The 22,061-nt window shown below is 50.3% G+C and overlaps 1 protein-coding gene across 3 annotated transcripts in view; it reads left to right on the top strand.

Moving 5' to 3' along the window:
• Positions 1 to 22,061, top strand: part of ABR (ABR activator of RhoGEF and GTPase) — a 300,921-nt gene that overhangs the window by 229,451 nt on the left and 49,409 nt on the right. For all 3 annotated transcript variants that reach the window (XM_021007059.2, XM_021007060.2, XM_021007061.2), the window contains 2 exons: positions 941 to 1,038; positions 1,436 to 1,567. In XM_021007059.2, coding sequence (XP_020862718.1) covers positions 941 to 1,038; positions 1,436 to 1,567 — 230 coding nt within the window. The remainder of the gene's footprint in view (positions 1 to 940; positions 1,039 to 1,435; positions 1,568 to 22,061) is intronic.

Below are 22,061 nucleotides of genomic sequence, written 5' to 3'. Positions count from 1 at the left end.
AGTATATGTCTCCTTCCCTTTGTGGAAGGGGTTCTAGCCATGCTTTACATTTGTGTATTGCTTTATTTATGGTTACAGAATGATTTTCCATAATGAGTTCATTTAATGAATGAACTAATGAAAATATTTCTATGGGCTAAGCACCCATCTGAGTGCTGGGGAAACTAATAGAAGAAGGAAAAAGGGAAAAAGACGCTTGGCCTCATGAAGAGATTCCTTCCCGAGCTTACAGATGGTAGGGGTTCACAGGTGTGGAATGGGGCTTTTTTTTTTGATGTGTTGATTAGTTTTGTTGAGTTTTCATCCCTTTCTTCCTCTTTTTCTTTCTTTGGCATTAAGGATGATACTTACTGGGAGGTTACAGAGATATAGAAACAAGAAATGTCAATAAAATTATTTTCTTGGGAAAAGAAAAAGGAAACAGTTCTTGCTTTCAAGGGGCTGACCCGCAAATTAGGGAAGATGTCTATAGGACAGATCCTCAAAAGAGCCCCGAGAGGGAGTCAGGGTTAGGGTTGTTATCCTCCTTTTAATGGGCTGAGAAATGCAAGGGCCTCCAGATGATTCAGTCCAAGCCCCTGATTTTAACAGGAGGGCACTGCGGCCCAGAGAAGAAATTACTGGTCCACCATCACTCAGATAGACACTTAGCGGGAGGGAGAGATTCCAGTTGAGGTCTGTCTCACTCCCAACTCCCAAGTTGGCTTCTACAACCCTGCCTGTCTTCCTGTAGCCCATCCCTTTAATTTCACCGATGAGGAGACTGAGGGTCAGAGAAGTGATTTCACCCAGGGTTCCAGTCAGACTCCCGCTTCCCTGTGCTCCTTTCAGTTACACTATACTATCCATCAGTATGTTGCTATGGCTCTCTCCACCCCCAGACCCCCATTCCTGCTCCCTAAAAGCCTCAGTGCCCCTCCACTTTCCCTTTCTTCCCCAGACTTGTACTGTACGTTAGAGGTGGACTCATTCGGCTATTTTGTCAGCAAGGCAAAAACCAGGGTCTTTCGGGACACGACGGAGCCTCAGTGGAATGAGGTGAGTGCAGGGGAGGGAGGGACTGACCTCCAGAGAGATGGGCAACACCGGGGTCCCCGCAGGGAGACCCCAGCTCTAGAGAACAGAGCCCCCTGGCCTATTAGTGTGTGTGCTAGGACCCATTGCAGAGGCACACGTCCACCACTCGTTTGGGGAGGATCCCATTTATAGCCAGAGCTGGGGTTGTGTGGGCCAGGTGGGCAGAGGCCCGGCCATCCCTTCCGCTCTCTGATCCTTGGCTGCTTCTGGTGGCCCCTAAACACCACTGTATCAGTCTCTCAGATGAGCCTGAGGGGCACTTCTCCTGGAGGCTGTGTGGAGACCCGGGAAAGGCTCTTTCCCATCGCTGCCCGCAGGCTTGGAAGGTCTCGGTGACTTTGTTCTCTGCTCCCCCCAGGAGTTTGAGATCGAGCTGGAGGGCTCTCAGTCTCTGCGGATCCTCTGCTACGAGAAATGCTACGATAAGACGAAAGTCAGCAAAGACAACAACGAGATCGTGGACAAGATCGTGGGCAAAGGACAGATCCAGGTCAGACGCTGGGCAGGGGCTGGCAAGGGGTGGTGGTGGGGAGACCTTGCTGACTCGATCCCCGTTCTCAGGAAGCTCCCCTCCAGCTGCGTTCACTCGGCCCTGTTTCCTCCCTCCCTGGGAGCCTTACTCTGCCCAACATCTCCGTCTTCCTCCGGTTGCTTGGTTGACCCTTCCATGTGCTACCGCAGAATACAGTAAACATTTACTAAGCACTTCCTGGGTGCCAGGCACTGTGCTGAAATCTGGGGATATAAGGAAGGAAAAGAAAGACAGCCCTGCCCTCCAGGCACTTACAATCTGATAGTGAGTACTCAGAAGCTTCAAAGAAAGAGGCCCCCAGCTGGTTTTCCTCCTATGCGGATCTCTCCCTCTGGCACCTCAAGTCATGCTGGCCTGCCCCAGGACAGGTGGAAAATCTGTAGGCATAGTCTGGGTGGGGTGAAGGGGACCAAGATCCTGCTAGGCACGTGGGGGGGGGAAGGGGAGAGCTGGCGGTAAGACGCCGGGCTTTGCAGAAGGGGTCCCACCTCATTCATCTGCCCTTGTTACTGACCTGTGTCTTCTGGCGGCCACAGACCCTGTTCCCCTCATTGGCTTGTCTTGACGGCAAGCCTTCTTTTGTTCATCACGTCTTTACTATCAGAAGGAGATTTCCGCTTTCTCTTTTGAGTCCTTTCTTCTGTGTTGGTGTTGGGTCACGCTGAGCCATCTGTGCTCCCCCACCTGTCCGTCCTTCCCCCCCACCCCATGTATATTTATCTATAAGATGAATGACCTGGTTGAGGGGGTCACCTTTCTGACCAGTGCTGCGTGAAGCTCCCAGGCCTCTGTAGGAGTGGAGCTTGAGGCCTCATTAACGTCCGTGCTCTGCTCGCCCGCGGTAGCCGTCTGGCCACTGTAGATAGCCACCATGGTGCCTTCCTGCGTCAGGGAGGAGAGAGCGCTTCTCCAGGGAGCGTGCACAACGGCCCTAGAGACAGCCTCTGCTCAGGCCATGAGCTTCCTGGGCTCCGCTGCTGGCTCTTAGCTGGATTGTCTTAGCCCTTTGCCCAGGATGTCAGGAGAGGAACCAGCTCAGCTGTCTGCCCTCCTCCCCCCCAGAGCCAACAACATGAGTTTGGTTGGGGTGAGGAGGGTGGCACGGAGCACCCACCTGCCTGCCCCCCCTCCTGCTGCCACTCACCACAGTGTCCTGAGTGTACCAGGCCTGCTCCTTTCTCCTTGGCGCTGTCACCAGGGAAACCAGTGCTACCAAGACAACTGCAAGCTGGTGCTTCGTTATGGAAGGAGCCGTGGCGGGGGGGGGGGGGACAGAGACAGAGACAGAGAACACAGAAAGAGAAAGAGAACACACAGAGAAAGGGAGGGAGGGATAGAGGAAAGAGAGAGAAGGAGAGAGAAAGAGACAGGGAGAGGGAGGGAGACAGAGACAGAAAACACAGAAAAAGAAAGAGAATACACGGAGAAAGGGAGGGAGGGAAAGAGGAAAGAGAGAGACAGAGAGAGATGAGAGAGAGACAAAGAGAGCAGAGAGAGAGAAAACACAGAAAGAACACATGGAGAAAGGGAGGGAGTGATAGAGGAGAGAGAGAGGAGAGGGAGACAAGAGAGACAGACAGAGACAGAGAACACACAGAGAAAGAGAACACACAGAGAAAGGGAGGGAGGGATAGAGATGAGAGAGAGAAGGAGAGAACACACAGAAAGAGAAGGAAGGAAGGAGAAAGAGGAGAGGGAGAGAGAGTTGTGAATTCAGTTCTTGGAACCTTTTCCTTTGTGGGGGTAATGGAACTCTGGTGGAGATCCCATCTCTATAGCCAGACAGTTCCCGGGGTGTCCAGACTAGGCTGGTGGGAAGGTCTGAATTCTTTGATGGTGCCCACGCTGTCCCCGTCTGTCTGCCCCCTCCTCACCTAGAGATGCTTGTGTGGCTCCAGGAGATTTGTGGGCCTCGGCATGGGTCCTGCTAGAACACGGCACGTCTCGCCAGTAAAGAGGTGGGTGACTGCCATCTGTTCTCTGTGCTGGGGTTTTTTTTTTCTTTTGGAAGGGGGGCTGGAAGATGGAGAGGGACAGGGAGAGGGTGTTCTGAAGTGGCATCAGTGCCACCAATTAACATAGGAAATTTGGAATCCTCACTCCCCCATCCCTATTTTTTGAATATTGTTGTGGACATTTGACCACAGGAGGGGGACACTGGCCACCTGAGTTTCCACTCCTCTGTTTTGTCCCTCCCACTCCCCAGCCTCCCAGGCCCCCAAGGGAAATAAGCCATAAATCATCATGTCTCTGTGGCAGATGCAGATGGGGGGAGGGGGGAGAGAATCTCTGTTGTGTTTGACAGAGAGGAGAGCACAGACTGGTAGGGAAAATGTTTTTATATTTAAACTTTTAAAAATGTTAACTGCCTGGAAGTTGATATTAAAAGAAATGTATGGCTCAGGATTGCCAGCTGACCCCGGGCCTTGAAGTGGGCAGTTTGAATCCCTCTGGGTTCCTTTTGAAGTCCTTGGGTCCCTCCCAGCCACCCCAGGGACTGGGTTCCTGCCCTTTGCCACAGGTCTCTGTGGAGGTGGAAATTCCTAAAATGGCCACGTTGGGGAGATCTGGGAAATGTGGAATTAAGTCCTGAGTTTTCGCTTAGTTGCTTAGATCTGCATGGTTTGCCTCCCCAGGCCAGGCACAGAGAGCCACTGGAGAGTCCATAGAATATACTGTTCCCACATCGCCTACCTCCCTTTGCTTTGGAAGGGGGTTGGCATAGCCCCTGGGCCTCACTCTGGCTAACCTTTGCACGTGGTGATAATGGGCCTTGGACCACTGTCACACCAGAGTCCTACAGCATCTGACCTCTAGTTCCTGCCCAGACAGTCAGGGAAAGAAGGCATCTGCTTGGCCTGGGGAAAGAAGGCTTTCCTGCTCTCATTGGCTGTGTGGTTCTCCCCCAACACCAGAGCTACAGGGAGAGCCCACAAAGCCAGTGGAGGGCACAAAAGAAGGAAGGCTGGCCCTGGGGAAGGCAGACAACCTAGGTTCAAATTTTGTCCCATCCCTCATTACCTAGGTGACTTTGGACAATACCATTAATTGGATAGAGTGCTGAACTGGGAGTCAGAAAGACCTAAGTTTGAATCCTACCCTTGGGTAACTTCTCTGGGCCTCAGTTTCTTTATCTGTAAAAGGAGGGGGTTAGACTAGGTGACCTTACAGGTTCCAATCCACTATATTTCTATGACCTTACATCACTTTACCACTCCGTGCCTCAGTTTCCTTCTCTGTAAAATGAGGGTGTTGGACCTGTGGCTCCTTCCAGTTCTGTAACCGTGGTTTTACAGAACAGTTCCTGGGTACTTGCAGCAGTGACAGGTTGGGTTACCCCTGGATGTCTGTACCCATTTTCTCCCATTTCCAATCTAGCCTTCATGCAATTCTCCCTTGGCACAGGTCAGACCAGTCACTCCCTTACTCATAAGCTTTGATAGCTCCCTATTGTCTCTGATATAAAACACCAACCGCTTAGTGTACTATTTACAGCCCACAGGTTGGCTTCAAGTTATCATAACCACATTATTTCACATGATGGACCTTCCCACGTGGGCTAATATCCATCTTAATTAGGCTAGCACCTCCATGCCTCCACACAGGCTTTCCTTATCCCTGGGATGCGCCTCCTCCTCATCTCTGCCTAGCAGAATCCTGAGATGCCACCTCCTCCATGCAGCCTGACCTGATCCTCCCCAGCCGAAATTGTCCTCTGCCCCGCTCTGATATTCCCAGGTCGCTCTGTCTGAATTGTGCCTTTGTACCATAATTATCTGGCATTGTGCATGTTGTATCTCTCCCAGTAGAATGTAAGCCCCCTGAGGGCAAAGATTGTTTTGTTTTTGCCTCTGCACCTAACAGAATACCTTGTACACAGGTGTTTAACCAGTGTTTGTTTTATTTTATTTTTTGAGGCATTGGAGTTAAGTGACTTGCCCAGGGTCACACAGCTAGTAAGTGTCTGAGACCAGATTCAAACTCAGGTCCTCCCTGACTCCAGGGCTGGTGCTCTACCCACTGTACTACCTAGCTGTCCCTAATCAGTGTTGAATGAATGAATGAATGAATGAGTGAATGAATGAGTGAATGAATGAATGATGGTCCAGTTGTCTAGAATAGACATTGTGTAACTGACCACTGATAGGAGCAGGAATTAGCATGGAATGAGGCCACAGACTGGGTGAGAGTCTTGTCTGACTTCATCTGTGAGACTGAGAAATGGGTTAGGAATGAATCTTTTCTTCCTGTTGGCCGAGAGGTGGGGGACGAGATGCAGAATGAGGCCTATGTGGCCTGTGGGTTTGTTTTGCCTGACTGTCCGTTGCTGGGGGAAGAGGGGAGTTATTGGGAAGTGATGGTGTCCTTAAAAAAATGGAGCATTTAGCAGATATTTTTCTGAAGAAAGGAGCCGGGCTGGTGTGTTGGGTTATCAGGCTGTGCTGTGTCCTGACAGGAAGGCCGGATCTGGAGTTAATTAACACCCCAGCTCCAGCGTGTGACTGTGGGGGAGGTGAGGTGGCCCACCTTTCCTGGCTTTAGACTTCTGCCGTGTCAAATTAGGGGGTCGGACTCAGTGGCCTCCGAGGGCCTTTTCAGCTCTAAATCTATGGTCTTATGATCCTGCTTTGGGCCTCAGTTTCCTCATCTGTCAAATGGGTGGGGTGGGGTGTGATGAGGGCATTCGCCATGAGGTAGATATTTCCTGCCTCACCAGGTTTGGGGGAAAACTGGGCCCACCTGAAAGTGACTTCTGAATGTGAGGAGCTGTGATTATTTATTCCTTAGGGAAATGAGACTATGGCTTTTTCCTGCAAAGATCTTCCTGCCTGTCTACTCCATGTGAGGGGCAGGAGGGAAAGGGGACTTTGCTTCCACTGCCCCTCGTCAGGGCCAGTAGAAAGGAAAAGAGACCTGCCTTGTTACCTGCTCTGCCTCTCTGTTTTGGAGTGCCTACGGTGCTCTGGGAGTATACAGGAGAAAGAGAAGGCATGGGCCCTGCCTTCAAGGACTGTGGCTGGGCTGCAGAGCAACCTGGGATCCTAGGTAAGCAGGCCCTAGACTGGGCAGGGCAGGGTAGACAGGAAGTACTACAGGGAATCAGCAAGTCAATCAAACATTTATTAAAGTCCCTACTGTGCACAAATACCCCATTGGCTCCCCATCAGCTTCCAAGAGCAAACGGAACATCCTGTTTGGTGCTGAAAGCCCCTCCTCACAGCCCTCCCCCCCACTTTCCCTCTTCTCACTCCTTACTCCTCCAGCGATGCTGGCCCCCTGGCTGTTCCTTGTCTCTTGTATCGGGGTATTTCTCTGGTGTCCCACGCAGGTACCATGAACACTTTCCTGCCTTTATCCCTTTAATTCCAGGCCTTCTTCCTTCAGAACAGGGGCCTTTAACCCTTCTTGTGCTTTGGGAAGACAGTCTGGTCAAGTTTATTCCCCCCCCCCCCGAATCATGTTTTTAAATGCACAAAATAAAATGCACAGGATTGCCAAGGAAACCCGTTTGATGGAAAACTAGCAAAATCTCTTTACGAATTGGCAGATGCCAGGCTGAGAACCCCTCCTGGTCAGCCTCAGACTCGGGGGAGGGGCTCCTCTGCCCTGCTTAGACCTCATCTGGATCACCATCATTTCTGGGCCCCACGTTTTAGAAAGGACCTTGGTGAGCTGGAGGTGGCCCAGAGGAGGAAGCTCAGCACAAGTGAAAGGTTTTCCTGCTGTGCCGTAGCAAGAGAAAGGGAAGCAATGAGGGATTTTTATCCCGGAGAAGAGAAGGCTGGGGGGTGGGGGTGGGGAAGGACTTGAAAGCTGGCTTCATGCCTGGGGGAGGAAAGGGATCAGACTTGCTTTCTTTGGTTACAGAAGGCAGAATAAGGAACTTGCAGAGAGGAAGATTTAGGTTTGCTGTCAGGAAGAGTTTATGTAATGATTAATAATGATGGCTAGTTTACATAGCACTTTAAGGTCGTTATGCATATTATGTCTCATTCTCATTCAATCCTTCCCACAAAGCCAGGCCACAGGGCTACCTCCTCACAGGTAGGTAGTTCCCTGTCACTGGAGGTCTTCATGCAAAGGCCAAGTGACCGCTTGTCAGGGAGGTTTGCAAACAGGATTCCTCTTAAGCTGGAGATTGTACTAGAGGGGCCTCCCCCTCCAACTCTGAGGGTCCAGGCAATTTCTTTTATTTGTCCAACCCAACCTGCCCATGGTTTTCCTCTCTGCAGAAAGGTAAGCGTCCCTCATCTGAAGCCTCTCTGCTCTCTGCCTGCCTCAGATGGTCCCCTGTTCCCACTCCCGCCCCCAGCCCTGGGCCAGGGTGACTCAGCCATTTGTTTACACAAGCGTATTTCCGGTAACTGCCCCCACGTTTTCCCTGGCCTCCAGATGCTCCTGTCCCCAGCGGGACCTACTTGCTGACTGATCCACATATTCCCAGGGTTAAACCCATTCCTCAGAGGCCTGGTGGGAAGAACTGGGTCTGCTCTCTCCTGGCGGAGGGGAGGGGCTCTCTGCAGATGTGGCTGCTGGGCCGGGAGAGGGGCAACCCATCTGAGCTTCCTGAAGCCAGGCTCTGTCCAGGCTCTTGGTCCCCCTCATCCCTTCCTTGCCCCTGATATCTCCCCCCTTCCCCCAACCCCAGCCCAGGACTTTGTGAAATGTATCTTGAGGTTTCCTGCAGGCTGGGAGTTCCCCACCCCCAGAGCAGGAGGCAGGCTCACTTTCCCATGAAGCCAGCAGATAAAGGCCTCCCGTTGGGGACCTAAATGCTTAGAGGCCCTTCTGCATTCGTCCAGAGCCCATGTTCCAGGGTGGGAGAGAACCTTTGATCCTGAGCCCAGAGGGACTGGCAGAAGGCAAACTGTCTGCTCTGGAACAGGCTTCCTGGCCTTGTCCTTGGGGTCGCTCTTCCTCCGGAGCACAGCACTGGCTGTCACTTGCCTCCTCCCCTGGAGCCCAGTGACAGGGTGTCCTCAGCAGGAGAGGGCAGCTTCTGGCAAGTCCTGGAGCAGGCGCTTCAACCCCTGGAGACTTCGCAAGCTGCTGGGCTCCTTGAAGAGTCTACAGCCTCGGGAGGTCATCTCGTCCAACCCCCAGCTCTCAGGCAGCTGGGGAAGGTTGAAGCACAGAGGCGGCATGGCTGGCTGTTCTTGGACCTCTTCTTTGGCCACGTCTCCATACTTGGAGTCGCCTCAGCCTTTCAGCCAGTGTGTTAGCCACCTGGGCAGAAGTAGGCTTTGTCTCAAGTCAATTCAACAAACATTCCAATAGCATGTAGATTTCTCAAGGGCAAGACGGACCTTCCCCCTCCTTCCTTCTTTTCCCTCCTTTCTTCTTTCTTTTCCTCTCCCTTCCTCTCCCCCTCCTTCCCTTCCTTCCTTCTTTCCTTTTTCCTTTCTTTCTTCCTTCTTTCCCTTCCTCCCTTCTTTCCTCCCTTCCTTCTTTTTCCCTTTCTTCCTTCTTTCCCTCCTCCTCCCTTTTTTCCTTTTCTTTCTCCTTCTTCTCATCTTTCCTTCTATCTCATTCCCTTCCTCCCATCCCTACTTTCTTCTTTCCTTCTCCCCTTCTTCCTTCTTTCCTTCCTCCCTCCTCTTCTTCCCTCCTTCCTCCCTTCCTTCCCTTCCTCCTGTCCTTTCTTATTTCCTTCTTCCTTCCTTCCTTCTTTCCTTCCTTTCTCTTTCCTTCTTTCCTTCCTTTCCCTCCCTCCTCCCTTCACCTTCCCTTCCTCCTGTCCTTTCTTCTTTCCCTCTCTCTTCTTTCCTTTCTTTCTTCTCTCCTTCTTTCCTTCCTTCCTTTCTTCTTTCTTCCTTTCTTTCCTTCTTTCCTTCCTTCCAAACCTTCCTTGCCCCCTTCTTTCCTTCCTTCTCTCTCCCTCCCTCCTGTCCTTCATTCCTTCCTCCCTTTTCTTCTCCCTCCCTTCCTGCCTCTCTCTTTACCTCCCCCGCACAGTACCTGACATAAAAGAACCGACTAGAGGATTGTTGATTGATTAAGAGTGAGAGGAGGCCTTACCAGGCACTGCATCCCCCTCCTTCTTTGATTTACACATAGAGACCTGGAGACCACAGCTAATGAATGTCTGAGGCAGGATTTCAAGTCATTCTTGCTGTCTGCCATGTTCACCACTGTTGTCCAGTCTCCCCTGCTGTGTGTGAGGCGCTGTGCAAGGTGCTGAGCAGGATAGGCGGAAAAAAATGATCCTAGAAAGACAGTCGGAGTCTGAAGAAGTGTCAGGGCAAGTGGTCTGGAGGGGAGGGGTCACTGTTGTCCTGGGGGAGGGGGAGGAGCATAGAAAATCCCAGGGGAAACCTCCCTCCCCTTATTTTAGATCATTGCTGTGTGCTTATACCTCGGTGGCCACAGAGAGCAGCCACTTGCCCTTTTGAAGTCTGTGTATGTGCGTGCATGGGGGGAAGCTGAGGCCCAGAGACAAGACAGAGGCCCAGGGATCATGGGAGCATTGATTTAGAGCTGGCAGGAACCCCGAAGATCACTTAATGCAGCCCTCCCATTTTACAGAGGAGAAAACCAAGGCCCACGCAGGTTAAATGACTTATTCCAGAGTCATGTAGGTTGAAAGTAGGGGAGGCTGGATTCAGGCCCAGGTCCTCTCGATTCCAGACCCAGCACACTTTCTGTGTTCTGTGCTGGCTGGCTGCCTTTGGTATTCCTTATAGGACCTGCTATTTTCCTTTTAGATTCAATCAGTCCACAGACATTTATTAAGCACTCACTATGTGTAAGGTACTAGAAAGAAAAAATTTAAAGTGAAATAATCCCTGTCTTCAAAGAGCTTCCATTCTAGCATGGGAGAAAATGTGTCCGCATGGACATGGCCAGAGAGCGAATGGATCCTGAGGAGTTCACAGTAGGAGGGTGACCTGGCAGCTGGGGAACAGTCAGGAAAGGCTTCCTGGACAAGGTGGTGCACGATCCCAGTTTGGAAGGGAACCAGGGATTCCGAGAGGCAGAGGTAGAGAGGGAGAACATTCAGACATGGGGGATCGAGCGCTTCCCCCATTTTACAGAGGAGAAAACTGATGCCCAGAGAGGGGCTGTGACCCTGTTTGCCCAGAGTCACCCAGATAGGAAGTAGGCCTCCTTCCCCAGACTCATGCTGCCCGCCCGCTCACCCAGTGGCTTCTTTGGGGAATGGCCGGTCATCTTCCCTTGGATGGGGAAGTTTGCCGCTGCTCTGGGTTGCTCAGATAGGGGGGGCGATGAGTCATTCAGTCTGGGACTCGGGTCCCAATCTTGGGAGTCCAGTGTCTAAGGAGTCCCTAGAAACTGCCCAGCTTTGGGGGCTTCTCACCTTCGACTTAACCGGGGGAGCCAGAACCAGTCCTGCCTTTGAGGGGAATCAAGGAGCCAGCACCTGTTTGCTGGGGTGGGAAGGAAGAATGTTGCTGGTTCTGGTTTTCTAAGTGGCTTCGGGGAGCAGGGGGAGGTAGTTAACAGCAGGGTCGTTTGTGAATCGTGAAGGCAGGTGAAGCCCCAGAATGTCCTGTGGGAGTATCGAGACTCCCCAAAGTCATGACCTGTGGAACAAGCTATACGGGAGCATTATGCAATACCGGCATCTGTGTTCAGGGTCCAAGGATCTGGGTTCAAATCTTGCTGCTGACCCTTACTACCGGTGTGACCCTAGGCTCCCTGTGGGGCGCACCAGACAGCTTCTGAGATTCTTTCTCCAGATCTATAAAATCACTTAACCTCCCTTGGCTTCGGTCACTTTCTCTGTAAAATGAAGGGGATGAACTCAGTAGCCTCTGAGGTCCTTTTTGGCTTAAATCTATGAAATCATTTCACCTCTCTGGGCCTCAGTTTCCTTGTCTGTAAACGAGGGAGTTAGACTCCATGATGTCCTCTGAGGCCCCTTCTGCCCCAGCTCTGGAATCCTCAGACAGGGGCTGGGGTCAGCCCTCCTCCAGCTTCGCTTCTCAGGTCAGCTGAGGCTAAGGCAATGGATGGGAGCCTTCAGTCTTCATCCCACCCGGCCCTCAGGGTCTGCCAGCCACCTTCAAGTGGGAGAGGAGGCCAGAGCTTCCATCTGTCTCCTGGGCCTGGCGCCTGGGACTTTGTTTGGTGGGGGATCTCTCGCTCCTCTCCTGCCCCCCGTCATGGAAGATCTGGGCATCTTGTTGTGCTGGGCCACACTGGGGGGATTGTGGCTGCCGGGAGGCCTGACTGCATGGCTTAGAGCCCATCACAGCTGCCCCCAGAGGGCAGGGAGCGCTGGTCACCTGGCAGCAGCCAGCTGGCACCTGGTCACAGAAGCTGCTGGTATTGGCTGTGCTTGCTGCTGATGGCTGGACTTGGGGGGAGAGAAAGGGCAGAAAACTGGGAAGATGATTGAACATTCAAAGTCTTCATCCTCTGCCTCCCCCTGCCCCATCCTGGGGGCCTTCGCTGCTGCTCCTGGGTTAAAAACAATCACTACAACACGCCCAAGAAATACTGATAACTCAAAGTGGAGCAAGTCTCCAAAGAAAACCCTAAGTTTAAATAATTATACCTCAATTAAAATTTTAAAAGTACAACATTCATTTTAATCAAAATAAAACTTTTGCTCATTGTCCCTTTCCAAATGAGATTGAATATTCATTGCCCGTATGTTGCCATTAAGAATGGTGCAGGAAGGAGCAGCTAGGTGACTCATTGGGCCTGGAGTCCGGAAGACCTGAGTTCAAATGTGGCTTTGGACCAGATACTTGACACTTACCATCTGTGTGACCCTGGGCAAGTCACTTAACCCCCATTGCCTCACCCCCCCAAAAAAATGGTACAGAAGAAAGATGGCTGGATTTGGAATCCAAGGACCTGGATTCTAATTCCAGCTCTGCTCCTAACAAACTGTGTGACCTTGGGCAAGTCACTTGACCTCTCTTGGTCTCAGTTTCTTCATCTGTAAAATGGGGATGTGACTTCTGAAGCCCCTTCCCTATGATTATCCTATGACTGCTGAACTTGGAGTGTGACAACCTAGCTACAGATCCCAACTGTGCCTCCTTACTCCCCGTGTGACCTGTGGCAGGGCTCTCCTTGGGCCTTGATTCCCCCATCTGTAAAATGGGAGGGATGTGCTTGATGGCCTTCTTCCAGCTCTGGAGTCTGTGAGCCTGGGCCGTAAAATCCTTAATAAATCAATTGGTTGTCAGCTATGTGTGGCTGCTGTGTGTGAATGAATGAGTGGTCAGTGGGTGCCTGTCTCCCCATCTTAGAGCTCGTTCTATTCTGATCCCTGCATGAGGTGATGCCCACCTGTCCTTCTGGCCCTCCTGGGGGCAGTACACAGGCATCACTGCAGTGAGTGACCCAGGGAACTGGCGTGTCCTAGTGGTGGCTTTCCCTGGCCTTCAAAAGCTGGTCTTAGACCCCAGATGGTTGGTAAGGCCAATTCCTCCTCTTAGGAATCCATGCGCTTGGGCTTAGCAAAGCCTGCAGGGAGCAGAAGCTGGGGAACAAGAGGGCTTTGTAAGCAGTGCCAGAGCTAGTCCTGGTTCAGTTACTCCGAAGGCTGTAACAAAGTTGAAGAGTGAGTTTGGGTCCACCATGCTCTGGAACCTCAGGCCTCTTCCCATGAGCCTGGGGTAGGGGGGCTGCCAGACCCGGCACCCTCTGGCTGTGCCCCTCAGCCTGCCCTTCTCTCAAACATGCTTGTTCCCTTGGAGTCTCAGAGCCCATGACCTAAGGCAGAGGATGAGCAGTTTAGTGTCAGAGCAGGACCTGTGGGTTCAAGGCTGCCTCTGACATCAGCTTTCAGCTGCTGGGGAGATTTTCAGATATTAATGGTGTGCAAAGTAGTGACCTTGTAGAGAAGGCTCTGTGTGTGTTTTTTTCCTCCTTTCTCACCCCCAGGGCCATTTGGCTCAGACCAGCAGGGTAGCCCCAGGGGACTAAAATTGTCCCATCCCTCCTGTGGTTTGATTTCAAGGTCTGTTCCTGCCCAGTGTGTGCCTACAGAAATCATCCCAAGGCAAGGGATTGTCCCCATCCTTTCAGGGAAGTAGAGGGAAGGAAAGAGGAAGGGAGAGGGAGGCAGAATAAGACATGAGTACAAGGACCTGTAGCATAAAGCTGAAACAACTTGACAGTGGGTGCTTAATAAATGATTTTTTTTAATGCCACTTCATAGAGGGAGAACATGAGACCTAGAGCAGAAAAGGGTCATTGAGACGAGGCATGGATCATGCAGAAGCAACCAGCAGTCTGATGTTGTATGCACCATTTGGTGGCTGCAGACCCCCACCTCTGTAGAGGAACTAGGGGAGTTCTCTCTCCCCTTTGAGGCCAAGCTTGCTCATTGTGATTTCCCAACATTTCATTGTCATTCTTTGCCAAGGACATTGTCATAGTCATTGTATCTTTTGTTTTCCTGGCTCTGCTTCCTTCCTTTTGGGCCACTTCCTGTGAGTCTTTCCATGCCTTACTCAGTAGAAGCAGGCTGATGTGATAGATAGAAAGCTAGCTAGCCCCAAGGTCAGAATGACCTGGGTTCAAATCTCCCCTTTGACTCATTGGCTGCGTGACCATGGGCAAGTCACTTCATCTCTGACTGTTCTGGGCACCTCTCTAAGACTAGGATTTACAGAGAAGGTGCCAACCTGCCCTGGAGGAGGGAACATTATCTCCTGGGAGATCCCTCAGTGACATCACAGGTCCCGTCCCTGTCCCTGCCCTTCTCTCTAGTCCCCATCTTCATTTCTTACAGCCGCATGAAATTCCATTACATTCATTTACCACAGTTTGTTTGGCCTTGCCCTAGTCTATGTCTGTTCTGCTCCCCCCCAAAAAAAGTGTGGTTATAAATATTTATTCATCCTTTCTGTCTTTGACCTCTGGAGGGCATCTCTTGGGTCAGAGGGTATTGGATCCTGGGCATCTCTCTGGCTTTCATTTTCTCTCTAAAAATTAAGGACTCAAAACCAATCATCTCTAAGGTCTAGTTCTGACATCTTGTGACTCTCTTCATAGTTTTATATAATATAATATGTATGTATATATAATATAATATATACAACATAGTATAGTATACAATATATACAATATATGTACAACATAGTTTATAGCTTTAAACAATTCAGAGGATTGTAGCTCTAGAGATGGAAGGGGCCCTAGTGGCCTTCTAGGCCAACTCCTATAAATGGTTTGCTCAATGTCACACGGGTAGTCCGTGTCAATAAACATTTATTAAGCACTGCCCCACTGTGTGCCAGGTGTTGGTGCTGGGCATACTAAAAGAGGCAGAAGACAGTCCCTGCCCTCAAGAAGCTCACATTCTAATAGGGGACACAGCAAGGAAAAGAAGATAAACTGTGTTCCAGGCAGGATTTGAACCCAGGTCTTCTGGCTCTAGAGAGAGCCTTATTTGCACTGCACCGGATATGTGTTGAAGCAGGCTTTGGAGGTCACTGTAGCCCTTTCATGTTCTCTTCCTTCCATGCTGTGGCAGGCTTTGGCACTCTGTGTCTGGCTGTCATTCCCACATATTTAAAGGGCACAGAATGAGACCGTGACCCTGACCGTGGCGGGAACCCTTGTTTTGACTGGGACAAAGCCCAGGGAGTGCTGAGGAAGCCTGGGCTCCAGAGGAGGGAGCAGGACCATTGTCCTGTGCCTTGTCCTCCCTCTCCTGGCTCCTGCCCCCTCCCTGGGGACTCCCAAGCGTCCCTGGGCTTGAATGGAGCTCTGAAGCTGTTGGCGTTCAGAGCTGCTGTCCCTTGTCCGACCTGCTCCCAGAAGTGGACATGGGAGCACCAGCCAGCCCTCCCGAGGGGCCCCGCCTGCCTATCTCAAGTGCCCCCTGTTAGAGCTCCTTCCTGCCCGTGCATTCCTCATCAGGAAGCCAGCCCTGATGTTTGGATCCTCGTGAGGCCCTCGGGACTCAGAGAATCAGATCGAGAGCTGGAGAGAGGCCTGCTCAGCTAGCACCCCCCCCACACACTTTATTTGTCGTTTTTTACAGAGGAGGAAACTGAGGCCCAGGGACTCTTTCAAGATTCTATCTGTAGTAAGCACTGGAGGTGGAATTCTAAACTCAGGTCCCCGGTTTCAGTGCCAGCCTTCTCTCCACTGTTCTATGCATTATTAATAATTATGTTACATAATTATGTCATTAAAATTCTATAATTAATAATATCTCACATTTGCTCAGATTACCTTGTTTTCACGTAAGAGTCAGCATGGGTAGAACAAGAGGCTTGGAGCTGGGAAAACCTGAGTTCAGATATGTCTGTGATACTGGCTGTGTGACCCTGGGCCAGTCACCTAACCTCCTGTGTCTCCAACTGCTAGGATTGATCTCCTGCTCTGTGTGTGTTGGCAGGATGTTGTTCCAACTCCAGACTGATGAAATCACGGACTTTGTGGGTGTGAAGTGTTGTGTTACTCCGGTATGAATAAGAGCTGACAATTACTTATTGCTTCAAAGCTTACAAAGGGCTTTACAGACCTGAGAGTAACAGTACCCAGAACCCTGGACTTGGAAGACTTGAGTTCAGATCGTGACTCTGACACTTACTTGGCTATAGGACGCTGAGCAAATCACTTAACCTTTCTTGGCCTCAGTCTCCTTGTCTCTAAAATGCGGATAACAATAGTACCTACCTCCCAGGGCTGTTGTGAGGATCAAAGAAGTTAATGTTTGTAAAGCCTTTTGCAAACCCTAAAAATTCTACATAAATGCTAGTTATTGTGTGTGTTTTTAAACGTTATTATTGTTATTATTTTTATTGCCTATCAAATTTAAGCTTTATGAGGTGGGTCATTTACTTTTCTCCCTCCACGTAGTGTCCTCTCCATGAGGAACTTCCCTCTAACAATGTAGGTCATGCCTTCTTGACAACTGTGACTTGTCCAAGGTCAAACAGTCAGTATGTGTCAAGGGCAGGTTATGCTGACTCTGAAACCAGCTAGAACATGCTGCCTCCCCAGGGAATACAAAGTATTATCCCTATTTTACAGATAGTGAAATTAAGGTTCAGAACTTAAGTGACATCCTTATGGTCATGTAACTGCTAGTAAGTATCGGGCAGGCTTTGCACTCAGGTCCTGCTACTCCAGGGCCGGTGCCCTTTGCTTGGCTCCATACCGTCTACCATCTGGATGATGGCAGCCATGGCTCTGGCCCCCTCCTGAGGTCCCTTCCTGAGATGTTCGACCATATTTATTGGTGTTTGCTTTGGCCGCAGAGCAGGAGACCGAGACATCTTAGAAAATCTGAATCCTTCCAAGGCGGGGACTCACTGTCACCCCGAGCCCGGCATGCCCCAGTGCCTCTCCTGAATTCAGTCCCTCTTTGACTCATGAGCCCACTCCCTCCCTGACCTCTGCCCCTTGCAGTTATGTCCACTGGCAGCTGTCCGGCCTCTCACTGTGCAAAGCCGGGGGCCTGGGAATCCCCCGGGGAGAGGGGGAGACTCGAGAAAGCTTGTCTGGACCCTAGGGAAGTTCCAGTGAGGGGCTCTCATATGTGTGCCAGCCCATGCCAGCCTAATGGGGAGTGGTTTTTCTCCAGACTTCTAGGACGAAACTCTTTTTCCCCTCCTTCCCTTCCCTGTCTCCCAGGTAACCCAGACTTTGCCAAGTGAACTCCTGGGACAGGAAGCATTCGATAGCAACCAGATGTCACCTTAGGCTCCCTCCCTCCATTCTCCTTTCCCTCTGTATCCACATTTGACTTCCAAACCAGATTTAGTGGAAAGAGGTATGCATATGAGGTCAGTGGACCTGGGTTCAAATTCTGCCTCTGTCATGACTTGTGTGAACCCATGCAAGTCCCTTCACAGTTGTGTCATCTGTAAGAGGAGGGTCCTCTGAGGTCCCTCACAGCTCAGAATCTCGGGGAGATCCTGAGATCTTTCTTTGTGCCATAACTGAGGGTCAAGCAGAGACCAAAGAGTGAGGACTGAGTGGGGGGCTCGTAGCTTCCCTGCCTCACAGACCCCGTGGGCAGCATCTGCTAAAGCCTGGTGTCCCCTTCTCAGAATCCTGTTAAAGGCATAAAACACAGAGGATGGCACAGAACACCAGAGGCCAGTGAAATAGACATTGGTATCAAATATTTTTTTTTCCAAAAGCAAGTCCACAGACTCTCAGTTAAGAACCCTTGACCCAGAGAGCTCTTGGAAATTATTTTACCTTCTCCTTGAGAATATCCACCCTCAGGAAAAGCATAAAAGGTGGAAGGGGGAGGTCAGGGGGCAAGTGATATATTGAAATGAGCACTGGACAAGCAGTCAGTCACTCAGTTAACCAGCATTTATTAAGTGCCCACTGTGGGCCAGCTACCGTGCTAATCGCTGGGGTTACAAAAAACGGACAAAAACAGTCCCTGCCCTCAAGGGGCTCATATTCTAATAGATCTCTGGGTTCCAGTCCTAACTAGCCTTGGGTAATTGTTTGGCCCTGCTAGGTTTCCTCTTATAGCGTGAATGAGGTTTGGATTAAAGGATCCCAAAGGCCCCTTCCAGTTCTCCAGCTCCCTCCTCCTTTCATGCCCTCTAGCTAGGACTGAACTTGATAAGTAAGACTTGATGCTTTCACCAGGGAAATTCAGGCCTGTTGTGAAATGGGGAAGAGCTTCTTCATCTAGAGCTTGGTCGGCCCTACCCTCTGCGGCTTCCCCCACGGAGACTCTGGCTCCGCTTTGGGGAGGGGACACATTGGGCAGCAGGAACCTTCCCCCAGTCCACTCCATTCAGCCACGGCACCCATACTCCTAGTCTTTATGGGGTCTCAGAAGTGATCATCTCACAGAGTTGCCTTATCCCCCTGAGGGGGTCACGCAGCCAACATACAGGCATCATAAGAGTGTAAGGACCCTCATCCAGAGCTGGAAGAAGCCTCGGAGGCCGTCCAACCTCACTCCTCATTTTAAAGATGCAGGAAATTGAGGCCTAAGATGAGGTGACTTGTTCAAGGTCACACAGATCTCAAATTCAGGTTTTACAAGCTTCAAGCCTGGCTTTCTGTCTGCTGTAAACCATGTCGTTGATTGAACTGAATTGAATTCTAGGCAAGGGGGCATCCCTCAGGGCCAAGATGCCCAACAGATTGGATCCTCTTTCAAGGTAAGAGGAAGGCCTTGTCCCTTCCAGATTAGATATCATGTTTGTCTACCACCAAATGTCAACATGGCATAATAGAGATGAGTAATAATAATAATAATAATAATAATTAACAATTAGCTTCTAAGATTTGCAAAGCCCTGTATACAGATCCCGTTTTATCTTTACAACAACCCAGGGAGGTAGGTGCTATTATCCCCATTTTACAGATGAGGTAAATAGAGATCAAGTCGTTTGCCTAGGGCCACACAGGGTCTAAGGCTGGATTTGAATTCAGATCTTCCTGACTCCAGATTGAATACCCTATCTGCTGTACCACCTAGCTGCCTCTAAGGGCAAGGGCCTCTCCTCTCTTTCTACAAGGACTCTAGAATAAGAGGAGACTCAGGTTCAAATCCTTAGGCAAAGTCACTTAAGTTTCTTGGCCCCAGTTTCCTCATCTACAAAATAGTAATTAACTGCCCTCTGAAGTTCCTCCCAGCTGTAGACATGTGATCCTATGTCATTCTTTGGCCCATCCCAGGCTTTCTTTTTTTTCCTTCTAGTTATAGATTGTTAAATCACACACACACATACACACCATACTAAAGAGAATAAATAGTTTTTAACATGACAGACTGATCCTTCAGTTTATGAAGGGGACCATCCTGTGAAATGTGGCCTTGGTCACAAACGTGACAATGGCGGTCACATTGACATCCACCCCCCATCCCAGCGCTGGGTCCAGCATTGCTGGCATTCTTCCCAAGTGAAGCAGTGACCCAGATTCCTCATGGAGGAACGGTCTATGCTGGGCCAGGATGGTAGAGAAAAGAGAAGTCTGGAAACCTTGCCAAACAGCGTGCTTTAAAAACAATGGTAACCGACCAGCAGCTTCTGAGTCCTCCCTCCTCCTCATCACGTTAGCAGCTCAGATCAGGTCAGAGCTTGGATTTTTCTCAATTGGACATTATGTTCTTCTTTCAAGTCCCAGCTTAAATGCCACTTTCTGCAAGAAGCCCTGCCTGGTGTCCCTTAATGCTAGCACCTTCCCTCTGAGATCACCTCCAAATTATCCTGGCTGTATTTTGTTTGGACATAGTTGTTTGCATGTTGTCTCCCTGATTCGATTGTGACCTCCTTGACAGCAGAGACTGTCCACCCTTTGCCCAATGCCTGGCACAGAGCAGTCGGCCTGTGACGCATGGCAAGGTCAGTTCTGCCGTCTTCTAGGCCTTCCCCACCACCACCACCACCACAGTCCTCCTGTGGTTTCCCTCCTCCTTCCAGTCCCAAGTCAGACTCAGTGTTTAAGGGACCTTAAGAGATCTTTCATTCCAGGGGTTCTCAACCTGAACGCGGTTCCATTTTGTTAATATTTTCATGGCCGTATTTCAGTATAATGGGTTTCCTTTGTAATCCTAGGTATTTAAAAATGTTAGTGTCCTGAGGCCCAGAAAGGGAAACAGTTTACTGCAAATCCCAAAACCAGATGCCCACCTCCTAGTCAGTCCAGCAGTAAACATTTATTAAGCACCTACTCTGTGTGCTGGGCATGGTGCTAACCACGGGGGATACAGAAAGAGAAAAGATAGTCCCTGTCCTCAAGGACTTTACCATCTAATGGCGGAGAGAGGTCTCTCTGGGCCTCAGTTTCCTCATCTGTAAAGTCAGGGTGCTGAACTACATGGCTTCTGAAGTCCCTTCCAGATCTCAATCTATGATCCTAAGTGATGAAAAAAATGTGATTCCCCCCTGCTTTTGAAAGGTGGCGGGGATGCACAGGGGCACAGTCCTTGTCTGTCAGTTTTGCTGACTTGTTTTATTCATCTCTTTTTTACTCTTTACTATGAAGGATGGTTCAATGGGTAGGAGAGGAGGGAGGGCCATATTTGGAAATCAAGGTGATAAGAAGACAGAAGATAGCAATACAAAATTTTTTAGAGAAATTTTGAAATTTTAAAAAATTTAATTAAAATTTAATTTGAAATCTATTTTTTTTTTTAAAATGTGAATTTTTTAAAGAAAAAATATTTGAGGCCAGTTGAGAGGGTCCTTTGGGGTGTCCTTGGGGGGAGACATACTTCTTAACACAGATGAGATTGAAGGGAAGGAAGGGGAAAGAACAGAGGAGGCTGACCACCACCATGGCACCTGGGCCCCTTCCCAGGCTTCCTTCTGCTGAGCCCTCCCTGCTTCCCTCTCCAAGGGTGGCTATGCTCCCCCACCTCCCCAGCCTGTGCTCTGGGAAGCCTCACTCAGCATCACTTGCACCCTCTCCATCATTACCAGCAGCCCTGAGACACACTTTGCCTTCAGTATTTTCTTTTCCTCTTTGTATCATTTCCTTCAGCTGGAGAACAGAGAGAAGGCCCAGGGAAAACCTGGCATTGTCCTCAGCTCCAGGCAGTTTTTTAAAGGGGGGGGGTGGGACCAGTGTGTTATTGTGTGGGAGTTCTAGTTTATGAGAAACAAGATGTTCTAAGGAGGAGGCCATGGCTTGAAGAGGAGCTAAAGTGGATTTTCTTTCTCCCACCGTGACCTGGAGGATTCCTGAAGGGACCCCAGACTGAGGCTGGTCTGGGGCTTCCCCCACCTACTTAGTGCTAAAGGACAGACTCAGCATGCATAGGGTGATTAAGCCCCAACCAGCAGGCTTTCCAGCCTATGGGTTGCCCCACCGGTCCACAGGAGGCTAGGACAGCCCAAGAGAGGCTTTCTTCATGAAGAATGGGCCCCGACTCCATTTCCTCATCTGCAAAGTGGGGATAATAATAGCACTTACCACACAGGGTTGTTGAGAGAATCGAATTAGGTCATCTGTAAGGCGCTTGGCAAACCTTAATGCTGCCTCTATTACTCTTATGTAACGGAGGTGGTGACGTACAGGAGAAAGAGCCCTGGCTCTGGAGCTAAGGGACCTGGGTTCAGATCTTGCTTCTGCTACTTAACTTCCTGGACAACCTTATGCTGGGCCTCCATTTCCTCATCTGAAAAATGGGGCGTGGCTGTTTCCAAGGCCCCTTCCAGCTCAATTGATGACCTTACAACAGGCATTCAAATCCTGACTCTTGCTTCTTATTACTTGGGTGATCATGGGAAGTCACTGAGCCTCAGTTTTCTCATCTGTAAAAGCTCCCAGGGCCCATTCTCCTATGAACCCCTTCTTGTAGGGGATGCAGGCAAGTGTACTTGTTCCTATTTTACAGATGAGGGAAGCCCCTTGGGCCCTAGGTTTGCTTGTCTGTAAAATGGTTGTGTTGGACTCTAAGGGGCCTTCCTTCCGTCTTCTGGGATCTGGGGTCACTTCCATCCATCTGGGATCCTGTGAGCACTGAGGCACCTGTGGGCTGGAGCTGGGAAGGGTTTGTGGAACTGGCTCCAGGAGGCCTAGCTGC

The sequence above is a fragment of the Phascolarctos cinereus genome, unplaced genomic scaffold (genome assembly GCF_003287225.1).
Source record: "Phascolarctos cinereus isolate Bilbo 61053 unplaced genomic scaffold, phaCin_HiC Scaffold_5;HRSCAF=322, whole genome shotgun sequence".
NCBI lineage: Eukaryota > Metazoa > Chordata > Mammalia > Diprotodontia > Phascolarctidae > Phascolarctos > Phascolarctos cinereus.
This window is presented reverse-complemented; position numbering and strand designations above follow the sequence as displayed.